The 24,962-nt window shown below is 36.7% G+C and overlaps 1 protein-coding gene across 2 annotated transcripts in view; it reads left to right on the top strand.

The window, feature by feature from the left end:
* The window catches only part of ARID4A (AT-rich interaction domain 4A), a 60,013-nt gene that overhangs the window by 31,113 nt on the left and 3,938 nt on the right, over window positions 1-24,962 (top strand). Inside the window, exons 12-23 of one of the 2 annotated variants that reach the window (XM_019644801.1) lie at window positions 366-438; window positions 2,835-2,929; window positions 3,083-3,180; window positions 3,717-3,948; window positions 6,786-7,036; window positions 9,641-9,838; window positions 13,111-13,195; window positions 14,172-14,373; window positions 15,880-17,010; window positions 17,285-17,389; window positions 20,975-21,181; window positions 21,800-21,946. In XM_019644801.1, the coding sequence (XP_019500346.1) occupies window positions 366-438; window positions 2,835-2,929; window positions 3,083-3,180; window positions 3,717-3,948; window positions 6,786-7,036; window positions 9,641-9,838; window positions 13,111-13,195; window positions 14,172-14,373; window positions 15,880-17,010; window positions 17,285-17,389; window positions 20,975-21,181; window positions 21,800-21,946 (2,824 nt within the window). The remainder of the gene's footprint in view (window positions 1-365; window positions 439-2,834; window positions 2,930-3,082; window positions 3,181-3,716; window positions 3,949-6,785; window positions 7,037-9,640; window positions 9,839-13,110; window positions 13,196-14,171; window positions 14,374-15,879; window positions 17,011-17,284; window positions 17,390-20,974; window positions 21,182-21,799; window positions 21,947-24,962) is intronic. The other variant, XM_019644810.1, reaches the window with a different exon arrangement.

The raw sequence follows: 24,962 nt of genomic DNA, 5'->3' as shown, positions 1-24,962 counted from the left end.
TTGTACAGGCCACATGGTATTTTAATGGATTTAAAAAAAAAATACCAAGTGAGGTGAAAACACCCTTTCATGAACCTTTATTCCATGGCTAGTCTTAGTCTTTACGGTAATACTCAAGGGTAGGGTTAGAGTGATAAATGTGGAGAAGGGTAGAGATTGTATATCTTGACAGTTGCATTAAATCAGCTGTATCATAATATGACTTTAAACCTGGCTTTGTAGGATTTGGAGAAAATTCATTATTTTCGAACTTCATTAAAATTTTATTCCCTTACATTGAGTTCACAAAACAAAAAAACAAAAAAGAAGACAGTATATCTCATCCTATTCATTGTTCTATATATTTGTATGTTTTACCTTTACAGCCTGAGGAAGAACTTGATCCTGAAGAGAGGGACAACTTCCTCCAACAGCTTTATAAGTTTATGGAAGACAGAGGTACTTTCATTCATTAATTAAAAATAGTCATTTCTTTTACAGTTTTAGATTCTAGGTTTATGCATTATTTTTGTTACAATCATGGGTATATGGATTTGGATTCAAAGTAAAGCCTAAAAATCAGTTACAGCTAACAATAATTCAGTACTTAGAATAAAAACAAATATTAATATCTATTTTGAGTAGAAATATATAGGAAAATAGTTTTTCTATAGTTAAATTTAGTCTTCTTGGGACTTATAAAGCCAAAACATATTATTGATATAATAATATTTCAGTAATAGAAAGTGAATAGTTACAATGTTAATCTGCATACTTATTCATTACTAACGTTGTCTCTATGGCAAGTAAACTGGCCTCATCCTTGGTCTCAACAAAGGAGGTAGGAGATCAAATATAACAGGACATCAGTCCCTATCTAAAGAGAAAGGATTTCTATTCGCAAGTTAGAAGTAGTAGAAGCTTTATAAATCATCATACTTGACATTACGTTAGACCTGGAAAATCCTCAGACGATTTGGTCCTAAACATTCTGTGAACTTCAGAAATCACCCTGCAGATTATTGTTAATAGTCTTAACATTTGCGTTAAAGCAGTGAGAATGGAACCATAGCCTAAAATGCACCCTTTCCATTGTACGAGGTCTGGGTGGCAATTAAGTTCACGAACTTGCCACTATGCACTTAAATTGGCAGCACTGTACAAACAGCTCAATAAAGTGTCATAACCTTAGTAATCAGTGTCTCACAGCTGTGTTCATGTCAGTGTGTGGCGGTGTCTTGCCGAGTGGCATTCATTATTGTTGTTGTGTGTTTTTGTGTGCTGTCATGAGAATGTCTGAGCTTGAATTAGAGCAACGAGCAAACATTAAATTTTTTGTTAAATTTGGCAAGAGTGGAAGTGTTAGTCCAAGTTTATGGGGATAATGCCATGAAGAAAACGGCCGTGTACAAATGGATTAAACATTTTTCTGAGGGGAGAGAACACATCATTGATGAAGAGAGGTCAGGGCGGCCTTTAATGAGTAGAACTGACAAAAACATTGCAAAAATTCATCGAATTGTGCGTCAAAATCGTCGGCTGACTGTGAGAAGCATAGCAGACCAAGTAAACATCAGTAGAGAAACAGTTCAGAAAATCTTAACTAGGGGCCGGCTGAGTGGCTCAGTTGGTTAAGAGCTTGCTCAAGAGTTTGAGCTCTGAGCAACAGCGGTTCTATGCCCAGCCCGAGCTGAGCTGCCACTGAGCTGCCAACAGGTAGCAGGATGGCTCAGCTAACAACAAAAAAAGAAAAACAAGAAAATCTTAACTGAAAATCTTGGCATGAGAAAGGTGTGTGCAAAAATGTTCCCGAAGAAGCTCACTGATGAACAAAAGCAAAGGCGAGTTGAAGTTTGCCAAGACCTTTTGGAGAGGCAAGACAATGTTTTAGGCCATGTTATCACTTGTGATGAAATATGGGTGTACCAATACAACCCTGAAACAAGCGTCACAGTGCACAATGGAAGTCAGCCAGTTCTCCACGACCAAAAAAGTTCTGTTAGTCCAAATCGAGTCAAAATGATGTTGTTAACCTTTTTTGATATCATTATGAATTTGTACCAACTGGACAAACAGTTAACCAAGTTTACTATTTGGAAGTGCTGAAAAGGCTGCGTGAAAAAGTTAGACAAAAACAACCTAAACTTTTCGCCAACAATTCATGGCTCTTGCATCACGACGATGCACCATCTCACACGGCACTGTCTGTGAGGGAGTTTTTAGCCAGTAAACGACTGTATTGGAACACCCTCCCTACTCACCTGATCTGGCCCCCAGTGACTTCTTTCTTTACCCGAAGATAAAGAAAATATTGACAGGAAGACTTTTTGATGATATTCAGGACATCAAGGGTAATACGACAACAGCTTTGATGGCCATTCCAGAAAAAAGAGTTCCCAAACTGCTTTGAAGGGTGAACTAGGCGCTGGTGTCTGTGCATAGCTTCCCAAGGGGAGTACTTTGCAGGTGACCATAGTGATATTCAGCAGTGAGGTATGTAGCACTTTTTCTAGGGCGAGTTCGCGAACTGATTGTCAGAGCTTGGATGAGTTCTTGCCCAGGCTGTTTGAACCAGCAATATTGTTGGCTACACCTCATAGTCCCAAGGTTTAAATTCGCTTTACCCAATTCAGTGGTAGAGAACAGTTAGTGATTTTATTCATTGGGAAAGTTTATCTAAAGTCCACCACAATGCAGTATAAACAATATTTTGTCTTATTTTATATAATTTAAGGTTCTTTAAATATATGCCGCTGATTAATGAAATTTGGGAAATGAGAAATTAGTAACTTTTTAAAACTTAGTATTTCCATCTGAATAAACATATTATTTCTACCCTCTGATATTAAAAATAGGTACTCCAATCAACAAACCACCTGTTTTAGGCTATAAAGATCTCAATCTCTTCAAACTCTTTAGACTGGTTTATCATCAAGGTGGATGTGACAATGTAAGTAGGGGTGTAATGAAAAGTTAAATCATTTAATGTTTCACTGTTATATGTGCTTTAGATAATAAACACATTTTCTTAATGAACATAGAATATTAGCGTAAAGATTATTTCCATTTGCAAATGTTAACAAATAAAAACTTAATTTTCCAGATTGATAGTGGTGCTGTATGGAAGCAAATTTATATGGACCTTGGCATTCCTATTTTGAATTCAGCTGCTTCCTACAATGTAAAAACTGCTTATAGAAAGTAAGTAGTATAGTTTATTCATCAAAGAATACATATTTACAGGGAATATTTTCTATTTGTTAACAAATAGGTACACATCAATCAAAGAACATTAATGTTAGAGAAAGTATATAAAAAGGTTTATGTTAATAGATACCTGTGATTGAAAGTTATTTCAGAGCACCAAGTCTGCTGTAAACCATTTTTCATGTTTTCCTAATTTGCTTTTCAAAATCAGGAATGCAGGCAGCTTTTATAGTGAAATGACGATACATGTTATGGAGATGTATGTTTTGTGTAAACAACCTTCAGATCAAGAATATGATAGCTATGTTCAGTTACAACAAGCTCAGATTTTTCTGGAAGAAATTTTATTTTATGATCAGCTTTTCTGTTTATAATCCTATATGAAACACCAAGAAATTAGTAATATATAAAAAGTACTTTAAGAAAAGAAAGGCTAGAGTGTTACTTTTTGAAAATATGTGTTTGATAATATAGTATTCAAGTTAAGTGTAAAGACTAAGATTTATTAAAAAGACATATTGTTTGTGTAGGTATCTCTATGGTTTTGAGGAGTACTGCCGTTCTGCAAATATTCAATTCAGAACTGTTCATCACCATGAACCAAAAGTAAAAGAAGAAAAAAAAGACTTAGAAGAATCAATGGAAGAGGCTCTAAAACTAGACCAAGAAATGCCTTTAGTAGAAGTGAAGAGTGAACCTGAGGAAAATATTGATTCAAACAGCGAAAGTGAAAGAGAAGAAGTAGAGTTAAAATCTCCAAGGGTAAGTAGCTAATACTAGTTTAACTGGTTTATTTTAAGCATTTTTTTCAAGTTTTTTATTGTGGACATTTTCAGATGTACACAGAAATACTCCAGGGAACCTAGTTTATTTTCCAGTATTTAGTTATGTTTCAGCCAGGCTAGCCTAGCTACCTTTCTCTAAATATATCACATTATTTCTTCTACCTGAAAAACCATTCCTCCCGTTGTTTTCTATTTATGTCTGTTCAAGTCACTCTCATCTGGGGTCAATCTTAAATATTCTGTTTGTATTCCCTCCAGTGTTGCTCATTTTATCTGTAATTTACTTATTTATTATTTCTTGTTCCTTTTACCCCACTCTGCACTAGAATCACACTTCACAAGGGCAGGGATTCATGTTTATTCTGTTCAGATGGATCCCAGACATCTAGAATAGTGCCCGACACATAGTAAGGACTTACTACTTGCTGTGAGAGTGAATCTTCTCTTGATAATACCTGCGCTTCCAACCAGATGGAATCTTTTCTTTCTCTGTTACTCCATAGCACACTGTACAGCTCTTGTGACAGTTCTTTTCATGTTCTGCCTTGTTTTCTTGTCATGTGCACACTGGTTTTATCTTTGAACTCTTCTCTCCTTTAGTATGTAAGTCAGGAATTGTCATCCACTATTTTGATCATTGTCGAGTGATGTCTACATAATAGGATTAATCAAATTTTAGGATAAAGAAAATGTGTCACACTATCAAAGAAGTTAAGTTACTGTAATATGTCTTATTTTTCAGTGAAATCATATTTAGTGAAAGAGGAGATGAAGTCACCTTCTCTTTTATTTGCTGAAAAACCATTTTTAAAAAACTGTCCATTCTGAATTTTATGAACCATCCAAATTGGTTTGTTTCTTTTTTTAACTTTTAATTTTTAAAAATTGTGGTAAATACACATAACATAAAATTTATCATCTTAACCAACTTTAAATTTAAAAGTTAGTGGCATTAAATACATCACATTGTTGTGCAACCATCACCTCCATCCATCTCCAGAACTTTTTTCATGTTGCAAAACCGTACCCGTAAAACATAACTCTCCATTCCTCTCTCTTTTAGCCTCTGGCAACCACCATTCTACTTTATGTCATTATGAGTTTGACTATACTAGGTACCTCATATAAGCGGAATCATACAGTATTTGTCCTTATGTGACTGGCTTATTTCACTCAGCATCATGTCTTCAAGGTTCATCCATGTATATGTCAGAATATTATTCCTCTTGAAGACTGAATAATATTCCCATTATATGTATTGTGGACATACTTCCTTGTCATTACATCAAGACCTGCCTCATCTTATGTGAAACATCTGCAGAGTCTTACATAGTATGGATGTACCATAAATTTACCTTCCTCAAGATTTCCTCTCCAATTTTTTACTATTACAGAAAATGCTCTAATAAATGTGCTTCTAAAAATGCCCTCCTAATTTATCTTAATATAGGGGACAGACTTCTAAAAATGGGATTTCTGAGATAAAGGTATACAGACCTAAATTTTGATAGGTAACAGTAGCTTTCATTCATTTACCTATAGATATTTAAAGAGCACCTGCTACATGCCAGGCACTGTCTAGATCTGAGGATATAGAGTGACAATGACAAAGTCCCTGCCCTCATGGAACTTACATTTTAGTTCTTTGTGATAAGAAAAATAAGTTTATTCTTTTTCTACATTTGAAGCTTAAGTAGCATATTGGAACTAGAGAAAACCACATTTATTATACTGAAATATTAATTGTAGAGCATTCTAGTGCTCCCTAAATTGTTGGCTCTATTTTTTATCCTCACTTTATTCCAAGTAGAGGGGAATTCTGCCAATGTGTAGAGGTTGACTTGAAGAAGAATTTAGGAGACATTGAAATGGCTCACCAGTTTCATGGTCAGTTGATCATGCATCAAGAGGCTGGGTAGAAGCTGCCGGGGGTGGAACAGATAAACTTCAGGCCCAGTGAGCTCCCCATATACTCATTCAAAGAAACCAGCTCACTTTTGGGCCACTGATACAATTCAGTCCTTTTAAAATGTAGTCATACAGAAATACAATGATAATGTAAATTTTATCTTTTAAAAACAGGAGGATTAGAGACCACAGAGCTTTAGTTAAAAAGTCCAGGGGTAGCCGGTTAGCTCAGGTGGTTAGAGCTCAGTGCTCGTAACACCAAGGTTGCCGGTTCGATCCCCACATGGGCCACTGAGCTGTACCCTCCACAACTTGATTGAAACAACCACTTGACTTGGAGCTAATGGGTCCTGGAAAAACACACTGTTCCCCAATAAAAAGAAAAAAAAGTCCATAATTTAGGGGGTTGATTGATATTATTATCAACAGCTTGTATCATTGACGTTTAGATAATTCTTTTAAAACTTTTATTGTCGGGTTGGCCGAGTGGCGTGATGGTTAAGAACTGGCTTGGGACGCCAGAGGGCCCCGGTTCGGATCCCACATATGAGGGCCAGTGACACTGCCCTCCACACAAAAACAAAACAAAAAAAAACTTTTATTGTTGTCAAGAAATAGTAAAAGTCAGATAAAATAATATAGTGAAGAAAGGAAAACTTATTTTATTTTTTAAGTAGCCTGTAGCCAAGGATCATAGTAGACCTGGACATAATTATGATTATGACATGAGTGATTATTTTACTTTCAAGAGGAAGAGAAAAGCACACAGGAGCTGTTGGGTCATTGTTGTCATGTCTCAAGCTAGAGAGACTAGTCATTACTGTGAAAGTTTAAGAAAAAGATGCATTTTATGCCCCCCTCCCCTTGTAGTGATAGCTCTGTTAAAGCTTTTACCCCCTCTACTAGGGACGAAGGAGAATTGTTCGAGATGCAAATTCTATCAAAAAGGAAATGGAAGAAGAGAAAACAGAAGACAAATTAAAAGATAATGATACAGAAAATAAGGATGTAGATGATGACTATGAAACTGCAGAGAAAAAAGAAAATGACCTACTCCTGGGGAGAAAAAATACACCAAAGCAAAAGGAGAAGAAAATTAAAAAGCCGGAGGATTCTGACAAAGACTCAGACGAAGAGGAAGAAAAAAGCCAAGAGAGGTACCTTATCTTATTTTGTTCTCCAGAAGCACCTGTCTGGGGTACAGCAGCACTCTGTATCTGCTTAGACATTCAGGTTTGAGGGAATGCTTTCTTATTGAGACTTCCATTCCTCTTGTCTAATGAAGGTGAGACACATTGTGAAGATGATGTGTATCGCCTTTCGGAATTGGAGAATATACTGGTCGCACCATTTTAATAGCACTTGTGCCCTAAACAGTGGCCTCAAAGAAGGCTGCGTCACCCAGTCAAAAGAAAGGTCCTGCAGTTGACAGCAGGGAAGGGAGCTGGAGAAAAATGGAGGAAGTGGACAAGAGGAAACAGCGACAGCAAAAATTCCATTTTAAAAAAGGTACAATGTGGGAAAGCTAACAGACACATGGGTGCACCGTCCTAGCAGATGTTTCTGTGTGTTAGCTTTATCTAAGACATTTCCCTTTTTCAAGTCGTTGTATTAGAGTAAGTGGCATGCACCCCTGATTCTTGTTTGGAAAAATACATTCTTGCCCCACATCACACCAATAAATTTCAGCATTTTAATGTCCATCCTGTTTGCTGTTGAGTGAAAACTGTATTTTTTTTTCCCACGTGTTATATACATGTATGGACTGAATTGACTTAAAAATAACAAAGAGTAGCCAGTCTAGCTAGATCAAAGTAATACCTGACCATGTTTAGTTGGCCATTTCTGTGTTGTCAAATAGATTTACTAATTTTTATATACTACTAAAAAACGAGTTTTAATTCAGCAACAACAGCATAACACACTTACTCGTAATAAAAGCTTGCCTCCAGAGTTATTTTTCAATGACTGTAGGGTGCTGAATTTTCTAGAAATTTGAGTTGTTAAGCCAAATTTGGGGAAAGTGTCCTGTTGAATCCAACTAGTGGCTGACATCCATCTGAAAATTGACTATTGAGATAATATTCGGAAAGATAGGGATGCCTGGTGAGTGGGAAACATCATTTTATGATTCAATATAAATAGGTACAGGAGCTATCACAAGTACCTGTGAATAAGATTAGTGAATAAAGAATTTTCTAATGAAATATAATTAGGATTAGAGTAAGTGGGGGTGAAATAATTGTAGTATCATGATGTTAGTGTAGTATTTCAAATATTTAGACAATAAATTTAAGCAAAAGTGAACCTCTTAAAAAGTAGGGCTTATTATATTTGAAGCTTTATTAAAAATAATTATCAAAACGTGTATATTATATGTATATAATACATAAAGCACATAATGCATGTATATAAAAGTGGTTTTAAAAAGCCTTTATGATTGATATATAAACAGAACAAACTATTTTAGAGAAAATTTCAGAGATTTATATATGAAGAACAATATTCTCTTAAATTAAACAAATATTAAATATATAAACAAACATAGTTTGTATTCCCATTCTGTAGTAGTAATCCATGGTAATGGGAGACATTTTTATGTATAGAGATTTCTCTTTTCAGTTGTTTCTCTCACAGTGTTTTGAAATTACCCTCTCAGACTATAATTGGAAGGTGCCCTTAAAAAACATTTCCATGGCAAATGGATCATCAAAGCTTTTTCATGTCACATCCCTTAGTGGTCCCCAAATAATGCTCTAAGATTATTATAGAGCACAATACCTCCTCTTAAGCATTTAAAACTCTTGTGACACTAGAATGACTTTCGAAGCAGATCTCTTCTGAATCCTTGCAGGGTTAACACAGGATGTTTTATTTGTAAAAATAGTAAGGGGGCTAGCCAAGCGGCTCAGCTGGTTAAGAGTGCGAACTCTGAGCAAGGGGGTCGCCGGTTCGATTCCCGGCCCGAGCTGAGCTGCCACTGAGCTGCCAACAGGTGGCAGGATGGCTCAGCTAAAAAATATATATATACATATATTAAAAATATTGTTGGACTTTCCAATGTGAATCTCCTCTATACAAAGAAAAGCTAGTGGGAGATGAGTAAAAAAATAATAGCAATCAGTACAAGATACGCAAAGCTCCTTCCTCCTGCTGCTGTTCTACAATTTCAACAAGTGGCCTGATGTTCAAATATTAATATCTGTTGTTCCTTTGTTAGGGTGGGGAAACTTTTAAAACATAAACTAGTTTAAAAGCTAAGGTAGATAGCCCTTGGTTATTATCTTGTCCACCAAAGAGAAATCTTGCCAAGAACCTTTCTAAATGGAACAGAAAGTAGTAGTAAAGTACATTTAAGACAATTTAGTTGTAGGAAGTTACAATCTTTAGATGATGTTCACACCGAAGATGACACTTGAGTATGAATTTGAAAGACTTTTTTTTAGAGCATATGGTCCTTACTTTGTTTTATCAAAAGTGATTTATTTGACTCCACATCATCATTAACTGTGATTACTGACTGGCCTTTCAGAAGCATGGATTTACTTTTGGTACAGTGTAGCTTTACACGATAAATAAATTCCTTAGTGAATAGTCCATAAAAATCTTCTCCTTCTCCTCCTTCTTCTCCTCCTCCACTGACATGCTATTAAGGTAATACTTAGATTGTGACTTTTCTACATGTTGGATTCGTTTAGCACATATTAGCTTGTTCTCCCTGAAGTTATTAGTAGCATTATCAATGTTATAACTTACTGCAGGGAAGAAACGGAAAGCAAATGTGACTCTGAAGGGGAGGAAGATGAGGAAGACATGGAACCCTGCCTAACAGGAACCAAAGTGAAAGTAAAATACGGACGAGGGAAAACACAGAAAATCTATGAAGCCAGTATTAAAAGCACTGAAATTGACGACGGAGAAGTCTTATACTTGGTACATTACTATGGATGGAATGTCAGGTAAGCAAGAAACTTATTTTCTTACTATTGAAATTTCTTTCAGTGGTTCAGAAAGATCAGATTGACTTTGTGAAGAACCAAAGCAAATGGTATATGTGTATTGACAAAGCACACCTTGTATCCTGCTTTTCTAAGACTTGCCAGCATTGCCATGGTTTTACTAGCTGTGACAATGCTTCCATCCAAAGGTGGCCTGGATCATACCTGTAGTTGAACAAGTTGGATTTGTTACTCATTTGCAGTGAGGGAGGACACCGAGCATGGCACACTGTGAGGTGACTCACTAAGAGGGTGTTAGACAAATCAGTGAAAGCCCAGGGCACCACCTTGGGGAGCTGCCATACATACATAGCCCAGGGTCCTGTGGGAACATTCTGCAGGATGTGGGCAGGGAGCCAGGTCCCCACCTCCCAACATGCAAGTGGGGATTCTCTGTATGTTTGTTAAATTTATTAGAAATGAAGGCTGTATCAAGCACTGTAATAATTCTAAATTGGATAATAATTTTAAAAAGAATGTTAGAAAGGACTTAGATCTGGCTTCTGTTAGGTGATTTGGGGGAGGGTTTAAGGAAATGGGGCTTTATTCTAGATTGGATGCTGTCAAGAAGTGGGGTTAATTCTGTGATTGGTTGTCTTAATCTTATCTGCAAGGAGAGAAGACTAGGCCAGTGTTAATGCTGTAATTGGTAGAGAAGCCACTCGGTTAGGGGAAAAGTTGTGGCTTGCACAGTTGTTCCTGTTTTTTCTGTGTTTACACATGGCAAGGGAGGAGTGTTGTTTTTGTCTTGGTGCATCACGGTCGTGTAGCAGACTTGTCTGATGTTGATGTTCTGTGAAATTGTTCGTGTTCAATAGAAAAACACTGCCTCGCTGGGACTGCCAGCTCACCTCTGTAGCAATGCCAAGGCCCAGCCAGCGGTGCCGGGCCAGTTCCCGAATGTCGGGGACCACTTTCCTCTTTCTCCTTTAGACAGCCTTGTGTGCTCAGTGTATCTGCTTGCCCTGTATTTGTTTGGAGCCAGATGCTCCAAGGTTTCCCTGTGTACTAGAAGTGCACCCTGTTATGCCTCAATCCCCTCATCTCTCAGTTGGCAAAGATAAAGGACCTACTTTGTAGAGATGTTGTGAGAAATTGTAATAATACCTGTATGAACATACCAAGTGCTTAGAACAATGCCTGGCCCTTCGTAAGCGCTCAAATAAATGTTAACTGTGCTTTTTTAGTGAGGGAGAGTTAGGTTTCTTTCACCTCACGTCATTTTACAAGAGTTTTGGTTTATCACATATAAAAGATTGTAAGAGTATGGGTTTATTGCATATAAAACTTTAATTTTTCTTTTTTCTGAAATCAGTCCCTGTGCCCTTCACATGTCTGTCAACACTCGAAACAAACCCTTCCGTCTACCTCAGTGCTGTTTTGTATGCACATTTGTGGAGTTCAGGGCGAAAGGCCTACACTTGCCAACTCTGAGTCACTACCTTTGCAGTTACAGCACAGTACATAGTCTTCTTTTTCCCTCAGATGCTGTTCAGTCCATAGTTCTTCCTTACCATCTGTGTGTGTCTGTTCTTCTGTTCTGCTTGCTGGAATTTTCCCTTCCTATTCTCCCTCATCTTTTTAATGTTTTCCTGTATGACTTCTCAACAGTCATTTTATTTTATGCTCATATTCTTCCTAACTAGTTAAGTTCCTAAATAGGTACTTAACTGGTTACTCACATGGCTCATGGTTCTTCACTGTCCTTCCATTCTCCTAAAAGCTGGTAGAATTCTGGTCTGCTCATTGACAGAGTCACAGTAGTTCCTAAAGAATCTAGTTGGATTTCTAAAACAGGGTACCCTGTGCAACTGTGAGGGGAGTCATGGCCTCTAACTGAGAAATCCTCGGACTACCCTTGGTTGGCAGTATTAATGCTGGAAGTACCTACATGACATGCTGTGGTGACCAGGCCAGTGTGTGGCCTGAACCAGGTGTACTCCAGGTCAGGCCTGTGCTTCTTGGTTGTCTGATAGGTCCTGTGGAATTTTGGAATTGGGCAGAGTTACTCCTTCTTTGTTAGTCCTGGACCAGGTATATAACCCGTTTATTGCATTTACCAGACTCTACTTGATTTTTACTGTATATCTGTCATTCACACTAGACTGCAAGTTGCATGAGAACAAGGGCCTTCCTTGTCTTCTCTGTTATTTTCTACACTCTTCTTCATATAGTACCTGGCATGCTAATAGGCCCTCAGTAAATGCCCAAATGAATGAATATTTCTAAATAAGGTAAGAATGTACAGGTACTTAGCCTAGAAAAAAGAAGATATTGGGTTGTTCCAGGAGGAGAAAGTTTTCAAACCATGGTATAGGTAGTCATGGTATCATGTCATCCAAAACTTGTGGATATTGGAACTGCATCCTTCCTTTGCACGGCTCTGTGGTAACTCGGTTACACAATGAGAGTATGGTTTCCATTAACATAGTGCAGTTCAAAGCAACGATTGCCTGTAGTGTTTTGCTTAAATGTTCAGATTTTAGATTTTGATAGAGCTCTATAAATACCTATGTATTTACATAATGTAAGAAATACTATTTAGTTCTAGAAAATTTAATTTCTTATTTGCTCCCTGATTAGTAACCTGGACTGACTATATTGACTATATTTAAAAGTGATGTCAATATTTTGAGGAAAGTTCCAAGGGAAATGAGGAGTTTTCAACTTGAACTAAACAGAAACTTAGATAAAGGAAATGAAATATCTAAAAAATTTCATTCTTGGGGGTGACATAGTTCAGAATAAAATTTAATAGAAATACTAGAGGCTAGAGAGAATTCTGTGAAGAAAAGAGGGTTGAAAAGGACTTCATAAATCTGGAACTGACCATATTACAAGTTTGAATCTACCCGATTTATCTTCGAATTATTCAGTCAATAAAATGAATTCCAGTACAGAATCAGCTTATTTCATTAATTAAGCTCAGATCTCTGGGAGTTGTAGAAAACAAAACAGTTCAAACAGTCTTGAATCTATGCTTACCTAACTCTCCCGCGACGCCTGTTCACCCTGAGAAATTCTCCTGCCTTTCCCTGTTGGTAGCAGGTATTCAGAACAGCTAGTACAGTGGCTGACATGTTACCAGCAAACCAGCCGCTATGCCCTTCACATTTCTGCCAACACTAGAAACTCGATAAACCCTTTAGTTTATCTTACTGTTGTTTTTTATTTGATGAAAACTTTTCAAATGAGGCATTATTGTGAATTTTTAATATATTCTTTATTTCAAGGTATGACGAATGGGTGAAGGCTGACAGGATAATCTGGCCTTTGGACAAAGGTGGACCAAAGAAAAAACAGAAGAAAAAAGCTAAAGTATGTTCATAGATTCATATCCTTTTTGATAGGCACAGAAATTATTCATATTATACAGCAAAACCTTGGATTTCAAGTAACTTGGTTTGCGAGCGTTCCACAAGACGAGAAAACATTTTTAATACATTTTAACGTGGTAAACAAGCGATGTCTTGCAATACGAGTAGTTTGTTTCCAGGCGAATTATGCTCGCAAACAAAAGTATTACTTACTGTATTATGTTTTTTATAAATCGTGTTTCCTCGCTGAAATAACCACCTTGATTCTTTTAAGGTAATTGTGATTTTTTTTTCTCTTATAACCCAGAAACTACAAAAGTAAAAAATGTAATCACATTACTGCATTGTTTCAGGAAACATGAAAACAAGCATCCCGAAGGGCATGCTGGTTTCAAATGGCCACGCCAGTAGAAACTGTGCAGTAAAAGGGTAAACTAGGTCGGATGGTGACCAAAAAAGGACATGCTCCTCATCTTGTGAGGGTGGAATTAACCACTCTACTGTGAGATGCAGTCAGCGTTGCCAGATTTTAGGATTTTTCAAGACAACTCTTATTGTTTTAAATGTGAAATCTGACTTTTAAATGTTGGAGGCTAATATTAAAACACATACCTGCTCGCCATTTGTACCTTCATCCGCACCCTCAGTTTTCAACCTGGTGTTTTGTCTATTTTATGGTAGATGTCTTCCTTTTCTTCAGGGAATGGTAAGGGACAAGGAGGGTGCAGAGCACTTGTACAGGTTTCTAATGCATCTGTTCTGACCTGCCCAGTACAAGTGCACTGTTACAAACTGTAGAACATCATCTTTGTGTAGTTACAAAATACGTTAGAGAACTATTTTCTCCCTAAGCACCTGTTAGGAGTTAACATATAAAATATCTAACCTTTTTGAGTTATAGTTTGCCTTGGAGAAGTAGCATGTTCATTTTTCATAAGGCATTGGCTCTTCTCATGCATTTTGTGGTTGTTACCCAGAATAAAGAAGACGGTGAAAAGGATGAAAAGAGAGATGAGGAGAGGCAGAAGTCGAAACGGGGACGACCGCCTTTAAAATCGACCCTTTCATCAAATATGCCGTATGGTTTGTCTAAGACTCCAAACAGTGAAGGAAAATCAGGTACCCGAAGTGCTTGCAGCAATATGCCAGACAGCTCACCTCTGTCAAATGGAATGGAAGGTGCTCAATTTTGAGGATCAATGATTTTTTAAAAAATCAATAGTATAAATAATAAAACATCAGTGTGTGAGAGATTCATAAAAAGTCATATAGGTTTTTAATATATGCGTTAAACTACAAAATTTGATTTGAAGAAAAATGTTTAGTATATCATTTTTACTTGAAACTTAATGTTATACTTTAATTTAGGAATACTTTTTCTTGTCCATTTCGTAGGAATATTCTACTTTAATAGAGAATGGGTTGACAAGCCATGCATCCTACTGCGTTCTGCACTGTCCTTCAAAGCATGCACCAGTGTCTCCTGTAATTCAGTGCTGTCACCTAGAATCTTTCAACAAAGCTGAGATAGTGTTGTTCAAAGAGCACAAACAAATGTGGTATTGACATGTTTTGTGATGAGTGCAGATGAACATATTTTATTCTGATGTTACATTCTTCCCACTTTTCTGCCTTTATGTGTTTTTCTATATAATTTAAGAAATGTTAAATAGTTGCTTTATGTAAAAAGTTCCCTCCCTTCAAGGAAAAAGCTATTCTGAACTACAGGATTGCCATTAGTCCATTTGGTACTTGTGTACCAATTAAAAAATGGCATTTTTCTCCTTCTCTTTACTGCCCTCTGCTGGAAGGTTGCCATAATACACAAAGCAAGATGTCACAAAGTGAGATGCCCTCTTAGATGGCATGCCCTTGTGCAGTGTACAACCTACAAAATTATAAATAGTAGTCTTGATAAGCTACATATAAAAAGAGTCCTTTTTTAACATGAGAACAAATTAATTCTAAATTCTGTATTTGGTAAAATCACCAAATAAAACTATATACCTTTTATTTACAAAGTACGTTTAAGTTTGCCTGTTTTGAGCTTCTTTAGACTATGAGCACCATGTGGACAGAATTTTATATTTTACAGCACCTATGTTGTCTTAGAACCCTACTTTATTATTTTAAAAATTCTGTGACTTAAATGATTTCTTTTGCAAAAAGGTAGCTAGCCTATACTTTGCATGTCTCGTAATCAGAAGAGTATTTAAAGTTTTGAGAATTCAAATGGCTCATTTTGTTTATGTCTTTCCAGAATTATTTGAAGTAGAATGTCACATTCCTTTCTAAGGACACAAAATGGCCATCACATTTATTTATTAGTACCTACTAGATCTCAGATCAAACCACTTGATAACTTGAAAACTCAGTATTAATCCTTTGTGTTTTCTAAGCATTATCATAGACTAAATAGATACTAGTGAAAACTTCAAAATAGCTCTTTTACAGAATTAAGATAATATTTTCTGTGTAATGTATGGTATTTTTACACGAAGTTTAACTTGAAATCCCCACACACACATTTTTTGGCACAAATGTATGATTTATATTGAATTTCTATTGAGAGGTACTCAGAGGTAGATGATTAAGAGTTTTATTTGTCTTTAATTGAATTGTTGTTATAAAATTACATTGGTAATTAAGATAGAAACCTTCCTAATATAATATTTCCTGTTGCAGACTCCTGTTCATCTGATAGTGAAACAGAAGACCTTTTAGAAAAGAGTTTGATGAATGAAGAACTTTCTCCTGATATTAAAGAAGAACTAGAAAAAAACGAAAATTTAAGTGACAATAAACTAGATGAAGAAAATCCAAACATGGCTGCACATACATTAAAGGAAAATGATAGGACTCAAATGCAGCCTTTGGAGACCCTGAAGTTAGATGTGGGAGAGAATGAACAAACAGTACAGATTTTTGGAAATAAAGTGGAACAAGCAGAAGAAGTTAAGAAAGAGGTGGAAAAGTCCCCTAAAGGAAAGGGAAGACGAAGCAAGACAAAAGATCTTTCTTTAGAAATTATAAAGATTTCTTCATTTAGCCCAGATGAAGCAGGAAGTGAACCTCATATGGAAACTCACAGTCTAGAATTTTCTTCATTAGACAGTAAAAACTTTTCTTCTGCTGCTGAAGATGATATTGACCAATGTGCAAAAGAAAAAAAGTTGAAACGGAAACTGTTGGGACAATCACCAGAGAAAAAAATAAGAATTGAGAATGGAATGGAAATAACAAATAGCATATCTCAAGAAAGGACCAGTGATTGTGTTACATCTGAGGGAATGAAAAACTTAAATTTTGAACATTTTGAAATAGAAAATGAAGGAATGCCATCGTTAATAGCAGAGTCGAACCAATGCATTCAAGAATTGACTAGTGAAAAATTTGATAGTCCAGCCGAAGAAACTGTAAATACTCCACTGAAAGAAGAAGAGGACGCAATGCCTCTGATTGGGCCTGAAACCTTGGTTTGCCACGAAGTAGATTTGGATGATTTGGATGAAAAGGACAAGACTGGGATTGAGGATGTAGCTGTTGAAAGCTCTGAGTCTAATGCTCTTGTTTCTGTCCCACCTGCTCTACCTCCTGTAGCACATAACAACTTTTCAGTAGCTTCACCACTTACTCTCAGTCAAGATGAGTCTCGAAGTATAAAAAGTGAGAGTGATGTGACCATTGAGGTTGATAGTATTGCTGAAGAATCTCAAGAAGGCCTCTGTGAGAGAGAATCAGCAAATGGGTTTGAAGCCAGCATTGCCTCTGGTACCTGTAGTATAATTGTTCAAGAAAGAGAGAGCAGAGAGAAGGGTAAGGACTTGATAGCGAAAATATTAGCCTTTAGATTAAAACTACAAATTAGTAAATTAAGAGTCTTAGGAACTCTTGATCTGTTCCCTCCCTCCCTCCCTCCCTCCCTCCCTTCCTTCCTTCCTTCCTTCCGTTCTTCCTTCTTTCCCCCCTCTGTTCCCTTTCCCCCCACCCTTTAAAAAAATGTGTATATAGAAATTCATGTAGAGTAGATAGGTGAATAAATATTCTTGCTCGTGACATTTTTCAGGTTCTCTCTTTCCTCTTATTTCAGGTCAGAAAAGGCCAAGTGATGGAAATTGTGGATTATTGGCAAAAAAGCAAAAGCGTACCCCAAAGCGATCAAGTGCTGTAGCCAAAAATGAAAAGAATGGAACAGGTTGGTGTTTTTCAATGCTGGGTTTAGTACAGTGTTAGTATTTTCAGCAGTTTGGTGGCTTAATATTTGTGTCAGTTTAAAAATAAAGTTGGTTTATTATGTTCTGAAAATAGCCGTTTTCCCATTAATTTTTAATCTGAGGTGCTTGTCAATTTAAATAAGAACTGGGATAGTTGTGGTTTTTTATGCTTATTTCATGTGTATTTCTTATGTAAAGCAGTTTAGTATTAGGAACACATTTGGGAAATGTGAATGAAAGAAAAATAACATTTGCTGTGGTGGTAAAAGCAGCTTAAGTTTACATTTCTGAATGGACTGTTTTCCTTTAATCTAGAAAAGCCAATTTCTAAATAGTATCATGGTCATTTTAAAACATGGAGAAATAAAATTCTTATTGAAAAAAAGGAAGTTAGTAAATCAATATGAATAGATTACATGAAAAACAGGCTTCTATACAATAAGGAATAGACTTAAGTCATAGAATATAGTAAAAATAAACATGGTTGATTTTGACAAAGCTTTCCCTTCAAAACCTGCCTTCGTACAAGTCTGAAAGGAAAATTCTAGGTTATAGATACATGTGCCAAAGAAGGGGCATGTAATTTATATAAGATAAAAGACATATCAAGTTTTTAGTAGCCACATGTGTCCAGAGGCTGGACAGTAGCAGTGGTTCTCAACCTGTGGGTCGTGACCCCTTTGGGGGTCGAACGACCCTTTCACAGGGGTCGCCTAAGACCATTGGAAAGCAAAAAGATATTTACATTACGATTCATAACAGTAGCAAAATTACAGTTATAGAGTAGCAACGAAAATAATTTTATGGTTGGGGGTCACCACAACATGAGGAACTGTATTAAGGGGTCGCGGCATTAGGAAGGTTGAGAACCGCTGGTCTAGAGTGTAGAGAAAGAGTGATGGAAGATGAGACTAGAATGGTAGCAGGAATTACAAAGGGAAAATGAGTAACTTGATAGTGGATCAGCCTGCGGACATCACCTCAGATGGTCAAAGTGAACACCACCAATAATGGGACACATTGAAATAATACCACCTGACAGGATGCAATGAGAAGAACATAGTAGCATATCTGTGATTTACTTTCAAAGATGCATAACCTGAATGTAATCATGAGAAACCACCAATAAATTCAGATGGAAGAATATTCTATAAAATCACTGGCCTGTAATTTTAAAAAGTTTCAAGGTCATGAAAATCAAAGGAAGAAGAACTGTTCCAGATTGAAGGAGACTTATGAGATGTGACAACTAAATACAGTGTACGATTCTCACCGGGATTCTATTGCTGTAAAAGGACATTACCGGGTCAAGTAGAGAAACTTGAATGGGATCTGAGGATTAGATGATAGTGATATATTTGTGTTGATTTCCTGATTTTGATGGTTGTGTTATGGTTCTGTAGGAGTGTGGTGGTTTTAAAAACATATCCACAAATTTGTTGATACTCTTCCCTTCAAGAGGCAAAGCCTAATTCCCTTCCCTTGAATGTGGGCTGAATTTAGTGACTCACTTCTAACAAAGTGGAAGTGATAGAGTATGACTTCAGGAATAAGTCATAAAAGGCACCGCAAATTCCTCCTTGCCCTCCCTTGGATCACTTCTCTGGAAGAAGTTAGCTGCCATGTTGTGAGAACACTCAAGCAGCCTACGAAGACGCCCCTGTGGTAAGGAACTGAGCATATCCTGCCAACAGCAAGCAAGAAATAGGCCTCCTGCCATCAGCCATGTGCATAAGTCACCTTGGAAGCATATCCTCCAGCCCCAGTCAAGTCTTAAGAGAACACAGCCTCAGGTAAAAGCTTGACTGTAACCTCACAAGATCTCCTGAGCCAGACCACACAGCCAAGCTGCTTCCAGATTCCAACCCTCAGAAACCGTGTGAGATATTAAACATTTGTAGTTTTCAACTAAGTTTTGGGCTAATTTGTAGGTAACTAACACAAGGAGAACGTTGTTGTTTATAAGTAAACACTCAAGTATTCAAGTATGGTAGGGCATCTTACCTTCAGATGGGTCAGAAGAACTTTTTTTTTTTTTTGGTAACTGTCCTTATAACTTATAAGTTTGAAGATTGTCTCAAAATAAAAAGTTAAAAAGATTAAAAAGGAAGGAAGAAAGGAAGTGAATCAGTTTCACTTTTTGGGAAGAATCTTGGGCTTAACTATGGCAGTGAAAGAAGGAATGAAAGATTTGGAAAATAAAATTACTGGGACTCAGTTATTAGTTAGATATGAGGAATTGGTTAACTGATATGGACTAGCAGCAGATCGTTGGAAGAGTAATTTAAGGAATGTGGAATTAGAAGTACCCAATATTAGAAAATTGAGACTTATTTCTAAGTCTGTTTTTAGACGATAGCTATCAAAGGATTACAAGTCAATGAGATTGCTATGGGAGAGTTGTAAAATGAAAAGAAAAAGGACCCAAAGTAGAATTATGTGGGATATCCCTTTATATGGGCCAGGAAGACTAGAGTAGAAACTGATCTGAGATAAATGAAAATCAGTAAACACTAGTGGGTTTGAATAAAAGGAGTTTCAAATGCTGTAGAATATTCAATAGGATTAAAATATGTTCATTGATTTTGACGATCGTAAATGTCTGGGACCCTAACGAGCACAGGGATGTGATTAGAAGGTGTGGAAATCAGGATAATAAAGTATTTCTTTCAAGAAATTTGACTCTATAGAGAAGGTAAGAAGTGTCAGCTAAAGGGGGAATTTTGCCTCCCCTTTCCCCTCCCTCTCTCTAAGCATGTTGGTGGACTGTGGGAAAAGAAGTTGAAGATAAAGTTAGATGGTTAATTGACATTGGGAATTTCAGAAGAGCTGGGAATAGATGGTTTTTAGAGTTTTAAGAGTATAGCTGAACAGATTAGTTTGCCCAGAAACAGAGGGGCAATAAGGACAGATAAAGGTAGGAGAGGGGCTGGAAAATTTCGTGTGTAATCCTCAACTTGGCCTTTTCAGTAGAAAGCAAGGTTATTTTTTGAGAGTGAGTAGGGTGCAAGTAGGGAATAGAGGTCAGGGGGAAAAAAAGAGAGAATTCTAATTTGTTATTAATTGAAAACGAAAACATCTCAAAGTACAAATTTGGTGAGGAGGGATGTAGAGTGCCAAACAAACATCTGCTTACATATTGCACATACATTGAAGGATGTGTATACATCAAAATCTTTTTTTCTGCTTTTTCATATATATAGTTTGGGTTGGTCCTCTTTTGGGTAGTTTTTATGTTTTGTTTTAAACATAACTGGGGCAGTACTATTCATATTGTTTTATAATTGCTTTTTCTTTTAACAATGTTATGTTGGATAATTTGCCATTTTTGTTCTTATGAACTCTATCTAGCTTATTCTTTTTAACAACTCTAGCAAAGTATTCAATAGTATATCATTTTTAACCATTTTCCTATTGATGGGCATTTAGATTTCCATTTTTTTGCTGATATAAACCGTGTGCATTTGTGTACTCATTTCTGTAGGATATCAAAAAGTGTACTTGCTGGGTCTGTTGCATTTTGATACTTGAGATTTTTACCATTTATAATTTTTTTCTTATTATAGGACAAAGCAGTGATAGTGAAGATCTTCCTGCCGTAGACAATTCAAGTAAATGTACGCCAGTGAAGCATCTCAGTGCATCTAAGCCACAGAAGCTCGCGCGATCTCCTGCAAGAATATCCCCACACATGAAAGATGGAGAAAAAGATAAACACAGAGAGAAACATCCAAATTCATCCCCTAGGACATATAAGTGGAGCTTTCAACTCAGTAAGACACTTACAGAACACTTGAATGTATATTGTGAAATGATACATACTTTAAAATATCAAAATAAGGAATAATGATTAGCAGATTAATTTACTGAGGTTTCCACATATTGTCTTACCAGTAATCACCACTTGTTATCTTAAATACAAATCTGCATCTTTTCATAATACTAACTTGATAAATATTGACTGGAGGAAGATCTCCTTACAAAATGAAACATGTATGATTTATATAAATCAATGAAACTAAACATCCTTACTAGTATTGCTGTTGGCAATAAATAATAAACAAGGAAACCATCGATACAAAAAAGCTATTTGGATAAATAACTACAATTATAGATCAGAGTTGCTGTGTGTTGACGTTTTCTTTGTTTTTCTGATCATTTAAATAATACACCAAGTAATAATGTTCAGTATAGAAAATTTGGAATATATAAAGAAATCCTATTTCTGAATTTAATGTCTTCCCTGTTTATACAGCTTAATTTAACTTAATATGGTAGGTTTTAAAAAACTAAAGCTTTTGATGACTTATGAGTTGGACTTCTGATAGAACTGCCATCTTTTTTTCTCATAGAATTATTTAAAAATCCTAATGAACTTTTTTCCCTTTTAGATGAATTAGATAATATGAACAGTACAGAGAGAATCTCTTTTCTCCAAGAAAAACTACAGGAAATCAGAAAATATTACATGTCTTTAAAGTCGGAAGTTGCAACCATTGACCGGAGGAGAAAAAGATTAAAAAAGAAAGACAGAGAAGGTAATTTAGTTACAATTTTACTTCCCTCTATTTTTTCAAATATATATCCTATCATTTTAGAAGATTTATGTTTGTCACTCTTTAAATATAGTATGCATTTATTAATTGTTGTTTTTAGATTCCTGGTATTTTCTTCTTTTTTGCTATTATTTAAATGAGTGAACACCTGAATTAATCAGAATGAGACTCTTGAAAGGGACTAGGAACTGTTTACAAAATGTGTGATTTTACTAAATGTGGTGGGTCCTCAAGAAGAGTTTACTCCCTCTGAAATTCACTGTTTGCTCAACAAATTTATTCGCTGCCTGTTAACAGGCACTGTGTTTGTGATGAGGTTCTCCAAAATGAATAGGCCTGGCTTATCGTCAAGGAGATTATCTTGGGATCATAAGTCATTTCCTAAGCAACTACTACATAAGATAGTTCAGCTGAACAACATTAATGCATACATACCATGTGCTAGGCCCTCTTCTAGGTGGTGGAAGTACAGAGATGAATGAGATACAGACCTTGATCTCAAAGATGTTAATGTCTGGTGGGACAGTGTGTGATGAGGTCTCCAAGAGTGATATTAACAAGTACATACCTGAAACAACAACAAAAGAAACATGTATAGGAGTTGGTGGAAGGAGAGATTACTTTGGAGTAATCATGGAGGGAGAGCAGTGTCTGACCTAGATCTTAAAAATGTGATTGACTTCTAGTTAAGCATTGACATCCCTCCTCTAGCCCCAAACCCCACTAAAATAACAACAGTAAAGAAAAATCAGAAGTCCTAATCCACAAGGACAAGAGGATGGGACAGCAGACAAAAAATGTCAACAGCAATCTTTTGGAAGCTTAGAAGCAGATAAACTACTGTAACTGTCCTAGCAGATGAGGGGATGCTCAAACCTAAGCTTGTTTATCCTATGAGATAAAACAAGAAGCCGGCTAGTTCATAATACATCACCCCAGAGGCAGGAGTATGGGATGAGGCTGAAAAATGGAGATTGGTTGAAATGGAAAGAGAAAATGGATCCTTTTGTCCCACCGTGGGCAGCAAACTACCTTTTCCTGCAACTCCTATCTGAAAATAGGAAATTAACTTACTGGAGGGTGAGAGAGTCTCAATAGACTTGTAGACTCGGGGACACCAGCCATAGCTGACCATAGCTGAAAAGTGAGAGTTAAGTGCTAAACCAAAAATAATGAACTTGTGCAAAAGTTTGCAATACTGAATGGTGAGACCTCTATCCTTTTTCCAACTGAAGATCTTATCCTCTTGTCTTCCCAAAAGCTGACAACCAAGCTTATGCTCATTCTGGGAGGAGACTGAAAGATGCCTTTACAAAAACTGGACAACCCAAGAGAAATGATCTAATATACATACCAATATCTGGAGATTCCTGAACCAAAAAGCAGGATCCTTACCAATCACATGTGCAGTGCCCATCATTGAAAAGCCCTGCATACTCACACACAGCTTCCAGTTAGCTTTTTAATGCCCCTCTCTTAAATATGGAAGCCACAAGACCAGATAGGAAAGCCTGTACATAAACACAGAAACCAAGTAGAAAGTGAGAATAAAAAGGAACTTGGAGAAAATAGACAATGTACCATATAAAAACACCCTATTATAATTAATATCCAGAGATATAGGAAAGATATTGCAGTCTGGAAATAAGAATTAATAAAATTAGAGAACAAGACAGATCTCTTAAAATTAAAAATATGATAGCAGGAATTTTAAAAAGTAATAGAAGGGATAGATAGCAAAGCTAAAGAAATCCCAGTGGAAGATCAAAAAGACAATAGAAAAGAACAAGAAGTATAGGATCTGGGCAGGAGAATCAGCTTCTTTCTTTTCTTTATTTTTATTGGGGAACACTGTGTTTTTCCAGGACCCATCACCTCCAAGTCAAGTACTTGTTTCAATCTAGTTGTGGAGAGTGCAGCTCAGTGGCCCAGTGGCAACCTTGGTGTTATGAGCACTGTGCTCTATCCAACTAAGCTAACCAGCTGCCCCGAGAATCAACTTCTGATTCATAGGATTTCTAGAAGAAATACTGAATAAACACAGGAGGAAGTTATTAAGGCAATATTTTAAGAAAAATTTTCAGAACTGATGGATATGAGATAGAAGATTGAAAGGACTGTGACCCCTATAAAGAGGGGGGGGGCGGGGATTACACCAAAGCACAGTATGAAATTTCAGACTCCTATGGATAAAGAGATCCAAAATCTTACCTAATAAAAGACATACAAAGAAAATAAAAAATGAGTCTCGGAACAGCATCAGGTTTCTCATGTCAGATTTCTTAATTTGTAGTGCTAGAAACTAAAAGCTAAGCTGAGAAGACAATGTGAGATCCAGAAAACATGGAATCCCACATAGTAAACAGGAACAGGAAGGAAAATCTCAAGGTAATGGTGTACGGAAGCTCTAGAATGACCATTGCATAGCAGCCTTAGAAAGCAACTGTTCCAGAAATAGGATGAACAGGTGAGGAGGGCTCTTTCTTTAAAAAAAAAAAAAAAGGTAAATTACCTGATAGGCTTGCCCATACTGAGAGAAGTGTTTCGCCTATGGCAGACAGAGGAGGAATTACGGATAGAATGACTTGTGTCATACGTGTTCTTGAATCATTTTACTCCCATTCCAACAGTTTTTAATTCCGAGAAATATGATGAAGCAAATGGAAAGGGATATGTTTGGGATAAGAGGGATATGATTTCCGTGTTTGTCCTTTTCTTTAAATACCTTAACTAGCAACAAGTCTTTACAAAACTTTTAAACATGAAAAGAAGAAAAGAGCTAATTAAGAAATTGAAATTTCGGGCCAGCCAAGTGGCGTGTTGGTTAAGAGCTGGCTTGGAATGCCAGCTCTGAGCAGCAGGGCCCAGGTTTGTGAGGGCCAGTGACACTGCCCTCTACAGCTAAGATGGTGAACAGCAGCTCGACCTGGAGCTGGTCTGCTGTGAGTTGCCTGCGACAGCATAGGCTGCAGCCCCTGTTGCAGTGGGTTGCCATAAG

This window comes from Hipposideros armiger, unplaced genomic scaffold (assembly GCF_001890085.2).
Source record: "Hipposideros armiger isolate ML-2016 unplaced genomic scaffold, ASM189008v1 scaffold_5, whole genome shotgun sequence".
NCBI lineage: Eukaryota > Metazoa > Chordata > Mammalia > Chiroptera > Hipposideridae > Hipposideros > Hipposideros armiger.
Note: the sequence above shows the minus strand (reverse complement) of the source record. Positions and strands in the feature narration are given on the sequence as shown.